This window comes from Sturnus vulgaris, chromosome 1 (genome assembly GCF_052056855.1).
Source record: "Sturnus vulgaris isolate bStuVul1 chromosome 1, bStuVul1.hap1, whole genome shotgun sequence".
In the NCBI taxonomy this organism is placed as follows: Eukaryota; Metazoa; Chordata; class Aves; order Passeriformes; family Sturnidae; genus Sturnus; species Sturnus vulgaris.
The window spans coordinates 133,948,177-133,966,197 of record NC_142243.1 but is presented as its reverse complement, the minus strand read 5'-3'; the positions used below and the strand labels follow the sequence as shown (position 1 = coordinate 133,966,197).

General features: G+C 52.0%; 1 protein-coding gene across 1 annotated transcript; it reads left to right on the top strand.

The window, feature by feature from the left end:
* Positions 1-886: 886 nt before the first annotated feature.
* Positions 887-14,865, top strand: GDF6 (growth differentiation factor 6). Its single transcript, XM_014879760.2, has 2 exons — positions 887-1,315; positions 10,859-14,865. The coding sequence occupies exons 1-2, from the start codon at positions 979-981 to the stop codon at positions 11,725-11,727; spliced, it is 1,206 nt and encodes a 401-aa protein (XP_014735246.2). The 5' UTR covers positions 887-978; the 3' UTR covers positions 11,728-14,865.
* The last annotated feature ends 3,156 nt before the right edge of the window (positions 14,866-18,021 follow it).

The window sequence follows — 18,021 nt, the reverse complement described above, 5'->3', positions numbered from 1 at the left end:
ACCCTAGAACCCTAGACAGGCGGTTGGATGAAACCATTGGAGGACTGACACTGGTTTTATGCTGAAGGATGCACCTCTGAAAAGCCGAATGAAAAGGAGACAGTGAATTTCTGAATCCTTGTACTTCTGCTTCACTGCTGTCTTTTGCATGACCAGGACAAGGCAAATGTGTGCCCGGCTTTGAGAAGTCTTTCCTGCCTTCCCCAGGCTACCCTTATCTTGCTGTCTGCCCAGTAGTGCTCAGTGCTGCCTTTTGCCAGACCCCAGCCTGGCACTGTGCTCCACTTGGGCTGGTCCCCTCTTGGTGGCCAATTTGCAGATTTTGAGACAAGGAGAATGGTCCCTGGGTCTTCCTATGCTTTCCCTTCCTTCTCTTAATAAGTGACAGGACCTGCCGCAAGACTGCTAGCTAGATGGGTCCTGGCACATCCCAAGGTGAGACCCTCACTTGCCACCAAATTCTCCTTCTAAGATCCCTGCTTTGTGCCCAGTTTTCAGGCACATAGCCACGGGAATACAGAGAGCCTCAATCTTAAATCATGGTCATTGGACGAATCTGCCCACGCTCAAACCTGGAGAACCTTTGAGGCACCTGAACAGATGACAGCGCCGGTGGGTGATGAGAAGCGGTACCCGAGAGGTGGCAGCAGGACGCGCGGCATCTCTCTCCGGCCCTCGTATCCACTTCCCGCGTGGAGAACACGGCGAGGAGGGAGCAAAGGGACCCCCAAGCAGCCGACCACGGGGTGTCCCGCCCCGCCGCGGACCGCCCCGCGGGGCGGGCTGGGTGCCCCCACAGGGCGGTGCGCGGCGGGGCGGTACCCGCGGGGCGGGGCGGGCGGCTGCGGGCCGAGCCCGCCCGGGTGCAGTCGCCGCTCCGCGCCACGCCGCCGCGCAGTCCCCGCGCCGCTCCGTGGGCCGCCGGAGCCGCACGTCGGGCCGCCCTCCTCTTCCTCCCCACCGCCGCCGCCTCTCGCTATGAATGCACGCCGGGCCCTGCTCTCCGCCGCCTTGCTCGCCAGCCTCCTCTGGGATTTACCTTGCTGCCTCCCGGCTTCCCTCCCTGCCTCCTCGGAGCTCGCCGCCTCCTCCAGAGGTGGTCGCAGCCGCAGAATGCCGCGATCCCCACGGGAGAACCGCCCGCGGCAAGGGGGACAAGCCGTGGACCGGGCGCTCCCACGGGCGGAACCCCACGAGTACATGCTGTCTCTGTTCAGGACTTACTCCATAGCGGAGAAACTGGGCATCAACGCCAGCTTTTTTCAGTCGTCCAAATCCGCCAACACCATCACTAGTTTTGTAGACAGGGGACGAGGTAAGTTCTGCCCCCCACGCCCCTCACGGTCCCCCCGGGGCTGTGGGTGCCCCTTCCCGCTGCGATCCACGGTACGAGGCTGCGGTCCCCTGGAGCCTGGTGCTGGGGAGGTGGGAAGCGCGCTGCAGTGGTCACCGGAGCTGTTCCCTTCCCCGGTTTTGCAGGAAAGTGCAAATCTCTCGGTAAATTGGGAGTCGCGTTGTTCTATTTTAAAGCAAACGGCTCCGCAGCACTAAAGTCGAGCCGAGGCAGCACTAAGTGCTGGTTGCGAGAAACACGAGTGTTCCTCCCCGAATCGTCACGGGGTGGTGGAAAACACGCCCCAGCTTTGCAGGCGGAATTTGGGTGTAAATTCAACTTTGAAAAAAAAAATTAAATATCGCTCTTCTGGTTTCTTTCCACCCGCCGGAGAAAGGGTTGCTCTTATCGACGCGGCTGCACGGCAAAAAGAAAGTTTAAACTGACCGAGGGCAAACATCTTCTGCCTGAGGCTGCTCTCGCCTCGGGTCGCGTTATCGGGGATACCTGCAAGAGTCCTGGCCCCGTCCGAGAGCGCTGGGGCTGGGACCCTCCGGCTCCGCTTGCGGGAGGGCAGCGCGCAGCCCAGGTACCGCCCGGTACCGAGACTCAGCGAGGGGCGGACGGACTTGACGTCTGCTCCGGGGCCGTATCCTTTGAGCTGTATGCGGGATTGGTCCTCACGCACCCCGAGGCCGGGATTGGCAGCGGGGCCCACTACTCTGGGCCGCAGAACTTCCCGGGCAGCATCGGTGCCGTGGGGCTCCCGGGCCCCCTCCGTGACCTGCCGCGGGGCCCTCCTGTGCTTTTCTCTCGTCGTCGTATTGCTCATACCGGGGCCGTGAGTGCACGTTTATCGTCGGTCCAGAGTAAAATTTCTCTTCCATAAAAACGCCCCCCTGCCCCTTTTATTCCCCCCTTTTTTTCGTTACCCTGGTTGTGAACCATTAAGAACAGACTAATTAACAGGTTCCTAATGAAGGTTGCGCCTTCGTTCCTCCCCTCTCCCTCATCCGAAGACCCTCCCCTCCGTCCGCACTCGGGCACTGGTATACCTGTCGGTGGCTGGCAGCGCCGGGAGCCGGGACAGTTCGCCCCCTCCCACCGTATTGCCGCCGTTTTAGGGCAAAACACGGCGCCAGGAAAATCACACGGCTCCCTTGGAGGCCGATTGCCCCAAACCAAATCGAACCAAACCCAAACCGACCCCCTTCACCGCCTCCCCGAGCCGGAAGCCTCTCCCCGCCCACGGCACCCAAGGCTCAGCCCCTTGCCCCATCGATACCCCTGGCTCGGGGGGGCTCTTCACCTCCCACCTCGGTGCCCGTCGCGCCTCTCCCGGCTCGGGAGGATGCGTGGAAGCGCCCGCAGTATGTGCCCCTCGCGGTCGGAAGCCCGCAGAGGTTTTCGAGGGGAAAGAGGACAAGGGGTTTTGCTCTCCCCCTTCGCCTTATGGGGATTGTTTTCTTCGTCGCTATTAAAAGCGGGGATGGGGGGAGAGGACTCGCTTTCTAGAAACACGGTTTCTAAAATTCAGCCGCCAGAAAGGAGCTGGACCGCTCCCCCTGACGGAGAGGAAACGGGGTGCTAATTCTGCAAGCCTCAGGAAATGGAGCCGCGCTCGATATCATCTTATTCTTGATAACCAGAAGAAAGACAGTTAATTTAACAAATTTAGCTCATCTCGCTGCATGTGAGATTCTACTCCGGGGGAAGTGATTTGCTAACAGAAGTCCTAGTTTGATTAAGGAAAAGCCTCACTTTTCCCCATTGATTTTGATTTGATGTGTCACAGGCTGTGACCTTCTGCTGGACCTTCTGAGGGTTGCTTAGCATCAAGCCACTGATTGGAGTATTTCAACTCAGTGATCTAATTGAGTGTTCATGTCATAACATATCAAATATTGTCTAGTCTCCCATAATGAAGTGGACCAGCCAATGGCACATCACCAAAAAACTTCAAGAGAGCTTCCGTTCCTGTGAAGTGGTAGCTATTTTACTGCCCACCTCCCCGTGGGCTCCTAGCCCAGTTAATTGGCGAGCTGGAGTTGTGCTGATGATGAACAGTCTTCGCTCAGGGAAAGCGGGGAAGGGGGGGCAGATTTTCTGTCAATTCATTTGCAGACAATATAGCCGCCCAAATTGACCCAATTAGATGGGCTGCTCTTTACCTAAGCGGCAGCTCCGGGGGGGATATGGCGGTGACCGTCCCACCTGCCGCACTCCATCCTGCATGGCAGCATTTCGGGGGGACAGCAGCCCGCAGAGGAGCGCGAAGCAACTTTTAATCAGAGAAACACCTTTCCCGTACGAGGCGGGCTGCCGTGCCTGCGTGTCCGCAGAGACCCGGCGGGGCTGCTCGGCTCTGGCCGGCAGCAGCTCCCGGCCACAGCGGTCCCAAGCCCGCCCGTCCCACCGCCCTCCGAGGCTGCGGGGCAGAGCGCTTCGGTGCAGACACCCACAGCCGCTTCCCCTTGCTTCGCTTCTTCCCTTCCCGCTTGAAGCTAATAAGATCGTTTTCAGGGTAGCTCGAGAGGGAGTGAAGCCACACTACTGTTTAATTCATATATAATTTTTTCTCCCGTCGGTAGAAAAAGAGAGGAGAAAGGGGGGAAAAGGTTTGCGATTCCCCCTTCTCCACCCCCTCCCGCCCCCCACTCGCTCCCCCTTGTTACGGTCGCAAGATCAGACAGGACCTAGCTGAATGTAGGAAAATTACTGTTGGCACATGAAGTAACTCATTAAAACGCAGATGGTGCTCTCACTGGCCTCAGGACCCCCAGCATTGGAGCTCCACAGTAAGGCAGGACAATTAGGAGCTGCAAGGACTCCACCAGGCAGGGGAAAAAAAAAAAAAAAAAGAAAAAGGAGAGAGCGGGAGGGAGCTGGAGAAGGGAGCTATAAACAAGCAATCCCACAGCTAGCAAGAAACGCGGTATATGACTGGGAACAAATCGAAAACAAAAAAGAAATAGCCGGAGTGCGAGGGAGCACGATTTTCGAAAGGATCTCCGTGGGAAGGGATTGCCACGAAAGCCGGCTGCTGCCAGTGCCCCTCGCCTCACCCTTTTGTGTCTGCAGAGCTGCCCGCAGCACCGGCACCACGGCAGGGCTCCCGCATACGAAATGCTGTGGTCCGCGCCAAAGGGACGGGGAAATCGAAATAGGTCGAGATCGCCTCCTTTTTCCCTCCCCGTTTTCTTTGTGCGGTTTCGCGTTCCAGTGGGAGGCAGCTGATTCGGATGGACAGGGATCTGAACATCGTTATTTTGCTCTTGCCATGAGGGTCGTGAGGGTGGTGAATAGAGGGCTAGGACGAAAGTTGGCATCCCATATGCAGAAATTGAAAATGGCCCGGCTGTGCATATGGCAGAAGAGCAGAGTGTAAATCCCACTTGAAGTTCATCTAGTACAACATATTTATGCAAAACAGCGGGTTTCTGGGTGGACCGAAAACTGCAATGTAGTGTAATCTGTGCAGCGCCTTTGCCCAAGCAGTGTTGTCGTTGGCAGAAGGAAAATGAAATATAAACAGGGAAGTATTTTAATGGGAAAGGAGGGAATTCACAACTGTTAATTATTTGGTGACCTTGTATTCGATTTGTTTGAGCCCCTTATAAAAACATTAATGCAGACCAGACGGCCGGAGCGCGGCAGTGAGCTGCCGCTCCTCATCCCCGCCGTGCACCAGGGAAAGGAGCGAGCTGCCCGGATAGCCCTGTCCGGTCCGGCCCAGCCCGGCCCGGTGGGGTCTCCGCACCCGCGGAGCTGGTGGCGCGGGGGCGAGCGGGGCACGGGCGGCCGCTCCGCGCTGCCTGTGCTGGGAGGTGTTTGGGGGGTTGGTGTTTCGGAGTTGGTGTTTCAGGGTTGGTATTTCGGGGTTGGTGTTTTATCCCCGCTCCGCGGGAGCTGCAGAGCAGGGCCGGGGCTCGGGCGAAGCGGAGCGCAGCGTCCCTTCGGCGGCTGCACCTCTCGTCTCTTCGCAGTGAAAATGGGGGCTGTCGGCGGGGGGAGTATTTTTTAGTTTATCTTTCGTTTGTTTGTTGTCCCTGGAGAAGGCGCGGGGACTCTCGCACGCAATGCTGCGGGTCGGGAGGGCGGTCCGGGCAAGCAGAGCCGGGAGCTCCGTAGATCAGGCAGCTCGGCGGGGCGGTGCGCTGCCGCGGAGCCGCTCTGCTAACAGGACGAGTAATTAACGCCTATCAAACCATTCCGGTGGCTCATTTCGGACCTGGTCCTGATTTTTTTCGTTTCTGTTTTTTTTTTTTTTTTTTTTTTTTTTTTTAAGTATTTCTTTTTCTTAAATCCAGAAAGCCTCCTGCGGGGCATGCTGAGAGGTTGCTTTCGTTTTTTTCTTTTGGGGAGGGGGATGGGGGGCGACACTGCGGGGACGGAGGTCCGAGCTCTCCGCCTCGGAGCTGTGGAGTTTCCGCCGCCCGCGGGGAGATGCTGTGCCGCAGCTGGGCTAGCCTCAACCGGCAGCCGAGTAGCCCGCGGGGAAAAAATCCCGGGCAGGCCAGGGCCGCTCGGTGCTGGGCACGGTAGCGGGGCGCCTCGCCCTCCTCATTTACCTCCTCCCTTGATAGTAGAAAAAAAACCAAAACAGTAGATCGGAGAAATCCCTTCTTTCCTTCCGATTTCGGGGCAGGCTGAAACTGAGGGTAGGAGTCCTCTCATGCCTGAAGTCTAATTTATGAACGTAAGCGGATGTTTCAGTCTTTGCTAGTTACGGCTAGAGCTGTATGCGCTGTTGCTCTATCTTAGCGCTTCCACATTTATCGCTCAGAAATTTCTTTGCTTCATTTCTTAGCTCCAGGAGCTGGGAATATCCAGGCCGATTTTCTCAACACGAATAATTATTATTTCTTCTCCATCGAGGTATTTCGGGTAGTGTAACCGCCGCAAATGGGGAGAGGGAAAGATACTGGATTAAGGTCTGTTACCGCAGGTAGGAGCTCCCCCAAGGAAGCTCCTGTCCACCTCGGCGCATCTCCCGGGACGATGCCGACAGCCGAGGGCCCGGAGCCTTGAGAGACGTCCCGCGGGTGTTGCAGCGATCTCTCTACGCCCGAGGGCCGAGAGTCGCCCTTGGGAAGCGGGGAGGTGGCGGCGAGCGGGAGAGCGGGGCAAGGGCAGGCAGCCTTCCCGGAGCAGGTACGGTACAGCCGTGATCAAAGGTACATCTCAGCCAGGTGCCTCCCAGCTCCGAGGAGGGAAAAAAAAAAGGAAACAGCCCTCCAACAACTAGTTAGTGTTTTTGTCAGGATTGGGAATTCGTCCGAGGAAGGTGTGGTCTTTCTCGGTTACTCGATAGCGAAGCGAACGATACATTTAAAACTAATCACTCGCTGTAATAAAAAACCGCGGCGAGGCAGGCGCTGGGAGATGTGGAATTGAAACCCGGAGAAATACCACACATGGAGAGTCAGCCCCTTGTTTCCACAGCTTGGGTAATGCTCCGAAAGAAATACCTGTCAGCCTTGCGACTCTGCAGACAACGTGTGGGTAGACCTTCGCAATTAGGGACAATATATGTTTTAATTTCCAGATTATTGTTGTGCGAGTGTCTGCGAAGTGTCTTTAAACTGAAAATGTGCTTTTGGTTTGCGAGTTTAAATATGGCTTGAGAGAGAATTTGGGAACGGGAAAATTCTTCTTGAATGTGGTTTGGGTATAATTTGCAGTGATGTAAAGTTAAGATCTGAGCCCTGATGAATTGGCTGGGAGCCCAGTACCTGATCTGCCATGAAAAGGGAAACTTTGTGTAGCCTTCGTTAACCCCCGTCTCTCCTCAAAGCCCAGACTGCGGCGAGAAAGCGACCCGGGAAATGGGAGAGGCTTCACGCAGGGAATTGAGGGAATCCAGTCATTCATTTCGCTTCGGAGATGCTGAAACCGCAGCCACCGCACGGCGGGGGAAAGCGCGGGGGAAGGCGAGCGGGGTCCCGGCTCAGCCCCACCGGCCCGGTCCGGCCCTGCCCAGCCGCAGGAGCACCGGGCACGGCGCTGCCCGAGCGCCTCGCGAGGGGCAGAACGGAGTGGGGCTGCTCTCTCCCATCCGCCACTGACACATCCTTACATTTCAATTAGACCTACTCCCTCCTTCTGTTCCTCCTTCTCTCTCCTAGTATTTTATTTTTGCCCGAAAAAAAAGAATAAACTACGGAGAGTCGAAATAGAACTAACACTTACTGAGAAGCTAACATTCATCCACACTAACGCTCCAAATATAAACACACCTCCCCCGTGCATTTTCTGCAATGTGGCTTTCCCCAGCCCAGCTGGGATGACTTTGCTGTTCGCACCAAGTATTTTGGTAACGGGAATATCTGTAAGAACAGCTTCAGCTGGCCTGAGAAAAAGACAGATCTCGAGCTGGCTGTTAAAAACTCCGGGTTTCACCCCAGACGCTCCTTGGGTTTAAAGGAAGACTGAAGAGGATAAGCCCCAATCCGTTGTGCACTGCTCACAGGGAGAGAAGAGGGACACTCAGGGTGTCTCCACGCCGTCTCTGCTGGCGCTCTTTGTGTGCTGGGAAGGCAGCAGCTTCGCTGGAACAAAGGGTCCCCAACCTAGACCCGTCTCTCCCCGATTTGTGAAGGTTCCGGAGGTCCCGCTTTCCCTCTCCGCCCTCCGCTGCTTTTCCCACCCTCTCGACTGCGCTGGGAGCGAGCCAGTACTGGTTTAGGATTATGTATTCATCTGGAATTATTAGGTTACAAGAGTGAATAAATAGCGTTTATCTGATCGGATTCAAAGCTGCTTATTTGAAACAACCGGCAGCCCTGCCCCTTTTCCTGCCCTCCCGAAAGAGGCACGGGAGCCAACAGCTGCCTGAGACAGTGGAACTTTTCCAGCACAGAGTTTTGGTGCTGCTGAAATCCATCTCAGAGGTCCTCTTGACCTAGGGCACATTTCCGTGCAAATCGGCCGCGTCCCCAGCGTGCCATGCCACCGAGCAACCCGGACCAGCCGTGCAACACCCCAAACCCTCGCTAAACTGGACTCTCAAAAGATGCTGCTTGGGAAGCATCCCTGAGCGAGCCTTTTGGCACCCACAGCGCCGAAGCTGGTTTCCTCCCGCACCGCCGGGTGATAAGGGTCTGCAGACCCTTTAAAGCCCATTTTCAGCAGCGGGAACACGCGAGGAATTCAGCCCCTTGCTGCTTCACTGCCATCTAAACTGCATGCCTGGATGTAACCCCCGAATGGGATTATTTCCTGCGCCGCGACAGGCCACCTGCGTGACGGTTTCTCGGGGAGAGGCGCTGTCTCCTTCGGGTCCCCTCATCCCTCGGGAATGGGCTGCTCTTTCCCTGAAAGCTGAGACTGCCGGGCAGAGCTGCCTTGCTCCTGCATCTCGGCAGAGATGTAGGAGACCCCCTGGGACCGTGGCCCTGGCCAAGAATAGGACAGGGAGGAGTGTGTGTGTGAGGTGTCTGCTCCGGAGGGACAGCGGCCTGGAGGCAGCATTCTCCTCACCCCCACCCCATGGCGACTTCGAGTATCAAAGAGAGCGAGCATCTCTCTCTGAAACCAAGCGTGACACCCGCCTCTCCATCCCCTAAGCAACGAGAGCGATTAAAAGCGAATCCGTGCCCAGGCCCGGCTCTGCCCACATCCCGAAGCTGGGGATAGCCGCAGGGGAGGATGCTGATCTAGTTTGCTCGACGGTCGCTGGAGCCCTTGAACGAAGGTCTGAGGCATCTCGGCAGAGCCAGGAGATCCGTCTGCACCCTGACAGATGTTGGATGCAGAAAAAAAACCCTCAAGACGACTGGAAAGAGAAGGAGGAGGACCTGCACTTTCTTACCCGAGGGATGCTCATCCCCTTTTATCTGAAGTTCCCAGGACCCCCTTGAAGGAGGAGGCAATGATACCAGAGATCTCCTCAGCGAGCTGTTGGACCCTCCTCCCGCAACCACGTGCACCTCAGCCTCTGGCCTGCACGGCCCGCTCCTGTGAAGGGCAGAACTACCCCCACGCGTCCCCAGAACCCACAGGAGACTCATGGACCGAATCCTGGTCTGTCCTTGCAGTGCTGATGAAACTGTCCAGCACCTCTAGGTAGCTCCCGATGGGTTTCACTTTTATTTTCACAGCTCGATAAAGCAGCTGTTGTCGTCACCTGGACAGTGACGACATTTTTCGGGCTCTGCTCGTGTTTTTTTCAGTCTCCTTCCGCACTCCCCGAGCGGGATGCGCTACCAGGCTGCCTCTCGCCCTCGCTGGGAAGGAGCAGTCCCACCGTGAGGAAACAGAGAGACTGAAATGGGAGGCGGAGGCAGGGATGCGAAAGGCCTGGGTTCAAATACTCCGGGGCGCCTGAAGGGCCTGCCCGATTCCGCACCGCTCCCGCCGGCGCGCAGCCCCGGGGAGGCTGGGAAGCTCCGGTCCGGAACTCCCTCTCCTTCCTCGTGGCACGGCGGGCGAGGCGGGGACCGCTGCCGTGCTCCGGGAGCAGGGCAGGTGTGCGGGGCCCGGCGAGCGCCCGGCTCCGCAGCCGGGGATGCCGCGTGGGTGCGCGGTGCGGGCGGGCGGGCGGCGGGGCCTCCCACGGCGGCTCCCGGCGGGCCGAGGGGGACGCGCTCGGCAGGCAGCCAGGCTCCGCCGTAGGATCCCGTGGCCTGGCTGCGGGGCAGGTCTTTTTCCCAGCAATTCCCGCTGTCCTTGCTGCACTCCACGCTCCATCTCCCTGCTGACGTCTAGGGGAACACGCAGCGACGCGGGGCGACTGTCGATTGTGCTAATCCGCACTGATTAACTGCACGTTAATCCGCATTGATTTTTACATCGCCGTGGCGCGTCTGAAGGTTTTGGTTTGCATAAATCATCCCCTTGTCTCTCCTGCTCCGCAGGAGGTTCCTAGAGACCTGTCAGGTAGAGCCGAGGTTGTGAAACATACTGATTAGGAATCGCAATGACCTTTGATATCGATAAATAACAGGCGGGTGTATATTTCTTTAGTCTGTTTCTACCCCTGGAGGGGGCTGATTTTGGAAAAGTGGCGAGGGGCTGCTGAACAGAGGCACCAGTGACACTTTTACTATAGAAATCTACACAAGCTTTACTAGCTTCTGGGGAAACACAGGGGCTTTGGGAATTTTTGTATTTTCTGGGTTGTAAACATTTTATTGGAAAGCAGCTCAGGGGAATCTGGTTTGCTTTCTGTGCTGCACTTGTACACTGATGTGTCAAAAAAGAAGTCCAGGTTTTCCTCAGAGAAGAGAAACGTGTATATGGGGCTGATAGGCAAAGGATGTGCGTGCAGCAGGGTCTAGGGCTGGAGAGCTGTCTCCTGTCTGGTGCGGGTTCTTCCATACTTTCTTTCCTTCTTATATTCTTCCCTTCTCCTTTCTCCTCTCCCTACCCTCCCCCGGTCGCGGTCCGGCTGGGGGTGGGGGTGAGGCAGGCAGGAGCGGCCCCGGCCGGGCAAGCCGGCGGTGTTCCCTCCCTTTCCCGCCTCAGAGACCTCTCGGCAGATCCCCCCGAGCGCAACTGACTGTAATTATTTTTATCTCGCAGACGATCTCTCGCCCGCTCCCTTGAGGCGGCAGCAGTATGTGTTTGATGTGTCGACCCTCTCGGAGACGGAGGAGCTCGTGGGGGCCGAGCTGCGGCTGTTCCGCCGGGCCCCCCACGGCCGCCCGCCGCCCGCCGCTCCGCTCCACGTGCAGCTCTCCGCCTGCCTCTCGCCGCGCCCGCTGGACTCCCGCGCCCTGGACCCGCGGGCGGCCCCGTCCGCCGGCTGGGAGGTGTTCGACGTGCGGCAGGCCCTGCGGGAGCAGCGGCCCTGGAAGCGGCTGTGCCTGGAGCTGCGGGCCTCGGCGGCCCGCGGCCCGCGGCGCTGGCTCGACCTGCGGGGCCTGGGCTTCGCGCGCCGGCCGCGGCCGCCGCAGGAGCGGGCGCTGCTGGTGGTCTTCACCCGCGCCCGGCGGCGGAGCCTGCTCGGGGAGCTGCGCGCCGAGCTGGGCGCGGCCCCGCCGCCGCCGCCCGCTGCCCGCCGCCCGCCGGCCCGGCGCCAGCGCCGCACCGCCTTCGCCAGCCGGCACGGCAAGCGGCACGGCAAGAAGGCCCGGCTGCGCTGCAGCAAGAAGCCGCTGCACGTCAACTTCAAGGAGCTGGGCTGGGACGACTGGATCATCGCCCCGCTGGAGTACGAGGCCCACCACTGCGAAGGGGTGTGCGACTTCCCGCTGCGCTCCCACCTGGAGCCCACAAACCACGCCATCATCCAGACCCTCATGAACTCCATGGACCCCGGCTCCACGCCGCCCAGCTGCTGCGTCCCCACCAAACTGACCCCCATCAGCATCCTCTACATCGACGCGGGCAACAACGTGGTGTACAAGCAGTACGAGGACATGGTGGTGGAGTCCTGCGGCTGCAGGTAGCGGGCGGGACGCCCCTCGGCGGCAGCCGGGTCTGCGTCCGGCGGAGGTGCGGCGGCAGCGGCGAGCGGGGCCCCGTCCCGCGGCTGGGGCCGAGGGACCGGCGCCGGGGTTCCGCGGGGGCTACGGCAGCGTCGGCCCGCGGCTGCCGGCGGGGAAGGACGAGCGGGCCGGGCAGGCGGCGAGGCCCCCGCCCGGTCCCTTCCCCGCTCCCCTCTCCTCCCCCGGGGTTTATCTGGCGATCTATCCTCCTGCCTCCAAAGGTGAAGGCAATTTACCAAGTACAAAAAGAGTCGGGGGAGGGAGAGGGAGCAGACTGATCCCTCTCTCTGAAGTTGCTCTGAAGAGGGCTGTTTCATTTCTGCCCTCTCTCTTTCACATTCCTGCAAGCTTACCAGCCAGAAATAGCCTACGGCCCCCCTTCCCCTCTCTCACCCCCAAGGGGAAAAAAAAAAAGAAAGAGAAAAGGAGAAAAAAAACCACACCAAGAGTTGCTTAAGATTGTAATTATCAGCTAGGTTTTATTTTAAGACAGCGAAGAAAAACTGTGAAGAGCGAAGTGTTATAGAAAGCACAGCCGGGGTGGATTGGAAAGGAAACTCCTTCGGGTCCCACGAAGAGTGCAAGGATGCCATTGCCAGGTCTCTGGGTAGCTGTGTCTCGGCAGCCCTCGAACTTGCAGCAGTATTATACGCAAATGTTGTGCTGGAAAAGGTGTTTTATGTAAGATTTCTGTTTCTTTCCCACCTTTGGTCTCAGCTGTGGCTTCACCTGAGGAAAGTGCACTTCGAAGCTATGCCTAGCTCTTTCTTAATGTAATTATTATGTTCATAGTTTCAGGCTTTTCCCCACCGATTTCTAGAATTGTTGGCTTATCTGGTATTGCAGAGCTACAAACTTGTGGAAAAAAATTAAAAAGAGAAGAGAATAATAATATAAAATGCTAATAAAAAGACTCGACCAGGAGCATTAACTTAAAATGCACATTTTGCTTTGGATGCACTGTTGTTCATATAAAAGTTGTAAATATTTGTTTATTTAAACAGACTGAAAAGTGCAAAATGGAGATGAACAACATGCATTTCTTTTTTAATGTACAAAACATGATATGCACTCGAAATGTTATAATTTCTAATATTTTTAAAAGTTTATATTTGAGTTGTACAGAATTAAGCATTAATCAAATATTTCATCCTTACTTAACATTATCATTTCCTTAAGATATTATTACAAGATTTAAATTCTGTGCTAATAATGGAGAAAATAATTTTTTTACTGTCTACCTCAATATAATGCAAGTATTTACAACTCTAAAGTTATCTGAGGTAAATTAATATCCAGAACATTTTTACAATACACCTTTACTGGACGATACTACAACTATTATTGTATTATTAAACATTTTTTTTTCCAAAAAGTCAGCTTGCTTTTATATGTTCTATTATTTGATTAAGTAATTATGAGTTCTCAAGTAAATATTGGCTCTAATTCTAAAATGCTGCAGAGTTGAGCTGGATCAAGTGCCACTTGAAGGCGCACCTAAAGCCATTCCTCCTGTCTGAAGACTTTTTGTACTCTCACAAGATTTTTAATTTCATCTTTGGTATATGCCAGCAGCATAAAGTTGCATTGTGTTTTTATGCGTTTTATGCAATGATTATTGTAAGTGGGAGAATGCATTAAGGGGAAAAATTCAGGCAAACGTTTGTAAATCTCATCTGTACTGGGGACATTAATATACACTGTATGATGATGATGATGAGCAAAAGACAATGAATGTTTTATAAATTATATTTATTTTAATGCAATGGGTAATATATTTATTAAATATTTCCTGGCTATCTCTTAGATAATGAAGTAGCTGTTTCAGTAGGAGAAGGATCCCCTCTCAGTGATGCATGCAGAGGTGGTACAGGCAGCTTGGGGGCTGTGAGCCCCACTCTCAGGGAAAATAATAAAAGCCTCATCTTATATGCAGAAGGGCTGAAAGAGCTGCTCACCTTGTGGAATGTGTTTGAAAACAAGGTTCCTTTCACGGAAAGTGGAATTTTTTTGCCATATCACAAGATCTGATCCCACAGGTTTGTCTCTGACCAGCTTTCACTCCCTTGGACTGGTGCTTGAACAAAGGAGTGCAGAATCGGGCCCGAGTGTTTGAATAGCAGCAACTAAGAGACCTGTAGAAGACTCCAGCCTTAGATTTGGTACAACTACCAGAAGAATATTGAGTTCTGGTACTTAATAGTGTTTCAAGTTTGTTACTAATAGTAGATTTAGAAATTACAGCTTAGAAAGTGCTTTGGTTTTAAAGGCAGGTTCACCATGTGCAGTTCTGACTGGTGTGGACTTTGGTTGCTGTTCTGACCATACCAGTTCAGTCTTCTGCTGTGGATCAGGACTCTGCTCTCTTTATGAGGGAAAGAATGGGCAAATGATGTCCAACAAGCTGCAATATACTCTCTGAGGAAAGGTAATAGATATATGTAACACATTGTCAACTGGAAATGAACATGATGTAAAATATGAAGTTTTACAAAATTGTCAGCTAGAGGAGACTGAATGAATCATCTCTTTATTTTGCTGTCTATTGAGCAAATGAATTATTGTGTGTACAGACAATGCTTTGGCTAAAACCATACACTGAGAGTTTCAATGCAATTTCCTTTCCATGTAAAAACCAATATCGCTTCTGTTGCAAGCCCATTCATCACACGCGTGGTGGCAAGCTGTGCTGTCACTGAGTTGTCCTTTCTGCTCTGCCTCAGACATGGCTTTGGGGAGCTTCATCAGACAAAGTTCAACTGTGGGGGGCCTCGGAAAACTTCCATCAAAGGAAGTTTTTAAAGAGGCAACGTTTTTCTGTCCTGTGTGTACAGTGTAGTGCAGTTTGTACCTTCTTATACGTTAGCTGAATTTTGGTGACGTCTTTAATAGCCAAAAAACGTTTGAAAGCCCTTTGTCCCAAATGTCTGTGGTTGGTAACCTCCAAGAGGAGTGGAGAGCCAGAAAAAAAGACAAAAATAGTTAGAAACTGCAATATCTGCTTTGGAGGCACACCTTTTGGATATTGCTTACTGAAGCAGAGAAAGCACTGGGCTTTTTGAGCATGTGTTCTGCATGCTATAGCTAATATAACATTATCTGAACCCATTTTGGCAAGTCTGCTGTTCCTAAAGATGGGATCTCTGTTCACTTCCTTTTTTAGGTCTGCAGTATTCTTTTTGCACAAATCTGTAAAAGAGCAGTATTGAGAGGGAGAAGTGAATAGATACAGCAAAGATGATCAATGGTCTTTCTTTCCTTGCACTTCCCATCCTCTCTCCTACCCCTCCCCCAAGAGATACCCTGTAAATGGAAAATGTAACAAAAAATACCTGCAATTATTGTTTCAGCTTTTTACTACAAATACTGCAAGCCTTTGTTACAGAGAAATCCAAATATGGGAATGCAGTGGATACACAGCTCAGATCTCTTTGTCCTGCCAAAGTAATATGAAGTTTCTTTTCCATTTCTCAACTCCCCATGCTCAAAATCACATTTAAAAGGGGGAAATTATTTCTTTTATTATGTTGCTGGCCAGAAGAGGGAGCAGAATCTATGAAATAGTGAGAATAGACAACAAGGGACAGAAGACAGCTGAAGTTGGTCTGGCTGATGGTGTGATACTTATCAGCAGACGTTACACAATTCATCCATCACACTGGCTGTGCTGCTCAAGCAGAAGAAAATCACTGACTCATCTTTGAAGTGTAGATATGCATTGGAACAAATTCTGAGTACATGAATGAAAAAAAACAGCCTGGGACTTAAGCCCTTACTTTTATAAGTAAGTTCCTTTTTGGACCACAGACTCCCTTTTACATTTATTTGTCAGAGAGGTGCATTTTTGAAAATGTTTTATTTTTGTGGAGAAAGAAGCTGCAAATTCCCCATGAAGAGCAGATCCAGTCTTCCTCCTTGTTATCTCCATGTAGATTAGAGGTTGGTCTGTTTACTAAATTTATAAAATAAGCATGTTGATTTTTAACAACTCAGTGTTTGACCTCAAATATTATTTGAGCTGGTCACATTGTATGAAACATCTTCCTTCATAAACTCTTATCTTTGCTTCAGAAGCACATCTGAAGCTTTGAGGAACTTCACCCTTGTCAATCATTCAGAGGCTGAGCAGCAGGACAGCAGATATCAATAGCATGTAATTTGTTCTCTCACATAGCAGCCATGTGCTATAAAGGACTATATTCCCCTAGAGCAGGGTCCTCTTGTCAGCATTCAGCAATATTATGTGATTAGATGTCCAAATATTTGTTCTTGTTTCTTTGCAGTGTCAGACCCATTGTAAACTGAGGATGTTCCAGCTGTTCATAATCGCGAGGGAGGAGAATCAACATATTGTTCCTGCTACACTCATCATATGCCTATTGCTTGATGACTGCAGCCTTGAAAAGTACCACTGTCTTAGTTAATATACATTACTATTTGGTGTATTATGCTGTTGGGAATTAGAAGTGGTTCTCCCAAGGTTTTACTCAGACCTAATTTTGCACAACATCAGCCTGATGCAGAGTATGCGACTTTATATTTGCCCATGGGCTAGCATTTTGACAAAAGCAGAGTTTGTTTAAACTATGAATGCTGTCAACTCCCTCTCTGGAACTGAGAAATCTGAAATTGGACTGTGAACCTTTATCCAATAAGACTGCTTTCCTACTAAAAACTTTCTGCACCATTTTTTAGGAAGACCTTAGGGAGAATCTCAATCCTATGGAACATTGTTAAATCGGTGAAAAAAACACTGCTTTCCAGAATGTGAGAATTTTATTACTAGAGAAAAATGAGTGAAAATGCTCCTAGGACAGCAGAGTTCGAGTGAGTGGGCAGGAGAGACCTCAGGTGAGTAAGAAAAGTGGAGGTCTGGTTGACAACTCATTGCTTTGGTGGAAGTGGGAAATTGCAGGAGGGCCATAGAAGAACGAAAGGGATAATGTAAGGGCAATCTGCCAAACATCTGAGATGTTTTCACTCTAATGGTAAGAGTATGGAGAATAAACAGGAAGAACAAGAAGTCTTGGGACACAACAAAGGCTACAGTTTAATCAGCATCACACAGGCTCAGTGAAATAAATCGTGGCACTTCAATATTAGCAGAGAGAATATAATCTGTGTAGGAAGTAGAGGCAGTAAAAAAGGGAAGAGTATTATCTGTTATATTAGGAATGTATAGAAGGCCAGAGAGGGGAAAGACGGAGTGGTTGGAGATGAAACAGAGGAACAGTAAAACCCTGCTAAAGATTACTGAATGAGAAGGAGGTTGATGTCACATTTTTGAGCAACTTCTGGGAGTGCCCTGAGGGTATGAGGTGCTGGTAATCAAGGACTTTACTTAACCAGGTTATCTGCTGTCAGAAAATTTTAAAACCAACAAAACAAAACCCAACAGCACAGCACAAAGTGTTCCTCAAGTTTTTGGAATGTGTTTGGAGAACTCTTTGTTTCGAAGTATTAAGGTAATTATGGGAGATATGGCCAGATAAGATATGATAGGTATCACTAATAAAGAGAAACTTGCTAGAAAGTAATTTGAGCTCCTGTGTCTGTGGAGGAAGAGAGCAAGACCAAATGACTCCTGTATGGCACATTTCCTCACTTTGGGCATTTGATAGGGAAAGTTCTGAAGGGAGGAAAAAAAGGAGAAAGAATTTTAAGAAAACAAGCAGTTTGGAAGAAATCCTTAGTTAAAGGTCTGCTAGGAACCTATCCTGCTGGCAAAGAGAGCAGCATTGGAGAAGATCAGGGGATCTGAGTCAGAAGTTGTGTGGTTATCTGTTGACAAAAACCCATCCTACAGAAAGTGAGCAAAGACACTACTAGGATAAGTAGAAGTATAAAGAGTGCAAAAGGGATCAGAGAAAGAAATTAGGAAAAAGGGAAAAGGATTATCACTTTATGGGGATGTTAAACAAAGGACTAATGAGAGAATGGGCTGAAGCGTGAAACACCACATTTGCAAGTAGGAAACGATATGAGAGGCTGAACACAGAACTAGCAAGGGAATTGAAATGCAGCTCACAGAAGAGAATGAAGGAACCTTTGAATAAAAGGCATATACTCAGAGCAGGAAGTCCTGGTATAATTAAAGAACTAACCACATGAATTTCTAAAATATTATTATTTAGGAACACAGAGAAGATTTAAAAGGTACCAAGAACTACAGACCAGACAATCTGTCTCAGATACCTCCACTATTCTGAGAATTACTGCAAAAAATTCAAGTGCTTCATAAAATAGCAACTGCAG